General features: G+C 42.7%; 1 protein-coding gene across 1 annotated transcript in view; it reads right to left on the bottom strand.

Annotated features, from left to right (window-relative positions):
* Window positions 1–2,519: 2,519 nt before the first annotated feature.
* The window catches only part of pde6a (phosphodiesterase 6A, cGMP-specific, rod, alpha), a gene marked incomplete at both ends in the record, with an annotated part of 36,629 nt that continues 36,363 nt past the window's right edge, over window positions 2,520–2,785 (bottom strand). Inside the window, one exon of the mRNA XM_080415587.1 lies at window positions 2,520–2,566. Within this exon, the coding sequence (XP_080271713.1) occupies window positions 2,520–2,566 (47 nt within the window). The remainder of the gene's footprint in view (window positions 2,567–2,785) is intronic.

Here is a 2,785-nt window from a genome sequence, read left to right as displayed (position 1 = left end):
TAGCGATAGTTCACATCCCCCATCCCTCCCTCTAGGCTCTCTCTGATGCTGAACACGCTCGATTAACTGCACCCAGTGCTTTGTTACTGGGTCAAGAGAATAGTGACACATATATACATGTGCTTGACCCCTTAAACCCTCATTGACCGGAGTCCCCCACGGCTCTATACTTGGTCCGCTCTTTTCCCCCTCTACACCAAATCTCTTGTTGCGACGCATTGTGAGCTTGTACAGTTGGCTCTTTTCGCCAAATGTTCGCTCCAGAATAGGGACGCTAGGGTTCATTTGGTTAATGAGAACACACCAATCACAAGACAAGACATTCATAGTTATGTTGAAATGCTGATGTGCTCAAAATCACATGTGCATGTACTGTACATACCGACACATACATGATAGTCTATGCCTGCTGTGCACATGCAAATGTACGTAGGACAGCAAACCTTCACAGATAGCGAATGCTGACACACAAAAATGCAACAAAGTCTGTTGTACATGCAGACTATACTGTACCAAGTTCCAACACACAAATGCTGACATACAACATGCCATTGTATAAGGTAAAAAAAAACACAGACATGTGGTCAAAGGTACAATCTACTGGACAGTGACTCGCAGAAACCGCTGACATAGACACCTCTGTGCTCCGTACACACACACACACACACACACACACACACACACACACACACACACACACACACACACACACACACACACACACACACACACACACACACACACACACACACACACACACACACACACACGTTACGTTTTTTGCAACATTGCACAGCATTGCAGGGAGGCAGAGAGCTTACTTCTCTGGTTATCAGCAGCCAAGGGGGAGTTTCAGTGACTATTTTCTGACTCAAAAGTGAGAATCAGTTAAACGATGCTCAGACACAAAAGCCAGATATGAAAATAGTTATTTATTACTTCTTCTACTCAACTACATGAAAGCAATTACAGTGACTACAAAATAAAGGAAAAGGAAATTGGGTTAAACTACACAGTCTTAATAACATTCCACATAAGCAAATGAGGGGAAATGTGTGCAAGGGGTTAACTGTCATTCTACACTTTGATTATTCTGTCATGCAAATGCACTAAATCCCATGCTGTGGTTTAGAACAGTAGCAGAGAGACTACTCACAGTAATAGGTTGTATTAAGAGCCTGCTGGCTCTAGCAGGCAATAGCAGGGTTTCCGTCAAAGTATATTCATCAAAATCAAAATGTGCGTGTGCTTATGCACGTCTCTAGCCTATCTTTTGCTGAGGACAGTCATATACACCAAGAAGAATAAGATTCCTGAACCATGATGACAGTGCACAAAGTGGGTTTCCATCCAACTGTTATATTGTCTAACTATGATGTATCACATTAGAGGCTGAATTGAACAGACAAAAAAACAACAACCTGTTAAAGTGGAAGAATTGTGCTGAATAGTGATTTGTCAGTTACTGTGTCTTTTTGCCCAATTTGTAACCAATTCTAGACTTTCTTTCCCCCCTGTGGTTGTGTTTGCTGACATGGCAATGCGCCACGCTCAAGCACCCCATTTGTTTGCTCCAGCCTGGCTGACAACAAAACCATCTTAAATTGCTGTGACATCTCAGAAGTCAAACTACAAATATCAGTTGGATGGATAGTTGCAGTTGTAAGGACACCTCCAAACAGCTTCTGGTGTGTCCCAGCACTACATACAAGGGGTTGTACAGGTTTTCAAAAGTCACATTTAAGCACGTTTCAAGTACTGTCAAGGTGCATAAGCACATCAAAGTGTCAGCAAAATAACATCCAAATGAAAACCAACATCTGTCTTTACATATTACTACAGCAGGAGCGTTGTACTAACGATCACAATAGTTATATCCCTGGCCTTAAAAATAATATTGGATTTAAGCACATTCAAAGATTTGCACCACTTGAACAAACCCTGTGTATTGCTGGGTGACTTGGGTTTGTGTGAGTGGGTTTTCTACATCTAGAGTCCACTATCTGCATTTGTCTGCACAGCTTTTTACCTTTGCTTTGCCACTCTCTCAAGGTGTTTTTTCATCAGAAAAACATAGTTGATTTGTTTGCCGTATACAACATCCCAAACACCTCCCAAAAGTATGAACTGTCTTGCTCCAACTCATTATGCCTGGCGGGGTAATAGTTAATAGTTCATTTTTAGTGTTTTTTGTGTTTTCCTTGTAGAGTACTGTATGTCTTCTGTGTATTTCTCTACAAAATATCACGTCATTGAGCATACGAAATGTACACCCGATGACGTGAACAATGCGCTTGACGCCATCGTTTCGCGTAGTTCGACAAAGTTTTAACTTAAACTGGAGGCTGGGATAAAACACACGCGAGGTGGCTTATAATTAGATCAAATGCCCCTTTCAAAACATGGTCTGCGTCTACAAGAGTTTTTCTATCATGCGTGTCCCTGGCAACACAACAGAGCACTCCAACAACCAAAGTTACGCCTCTCACACTGTTGAGGAACCCCAAGGCGCTGCTTCTCTAGCTTACGACGCAGGTCTTAGACTTGGTTCCCTCTGCTGGAGCATCTAAGGGAGGAAGGAAGGAAGACAACAATATTGTGATTACATTTCTTTACCATTATGACCCTTTCTACACTGTGGGCACATACTGTGTGTGTGTGTGTGTGTGCGTGTGCGTGTGCGTGTGCGTGTGCCTGTGTGTGAGAGAGAGAGAAGCGTGGCTGAAATGAAACGGCAAGTGTTGATGGGGGAAATGAAAGCGAGTATCTTGCTTGGATGACCAGA

This window comes from Gymnoscopelus braueri (assembly GCF_963280865.1).
Source record: "Gymnoscopelus braueri genome assembly, chromosome: 20".
Taxonomy (NCBI): Eukaryota; Metazoa; Chordata; class Actinopteri; order Myctophiformes; family Myctophidae; genus Gymnoscopelus; species Gymnoscopelus braueri.
This window is presented reverse-complemented; position numbering and strand designations above follow the sequence as displayed.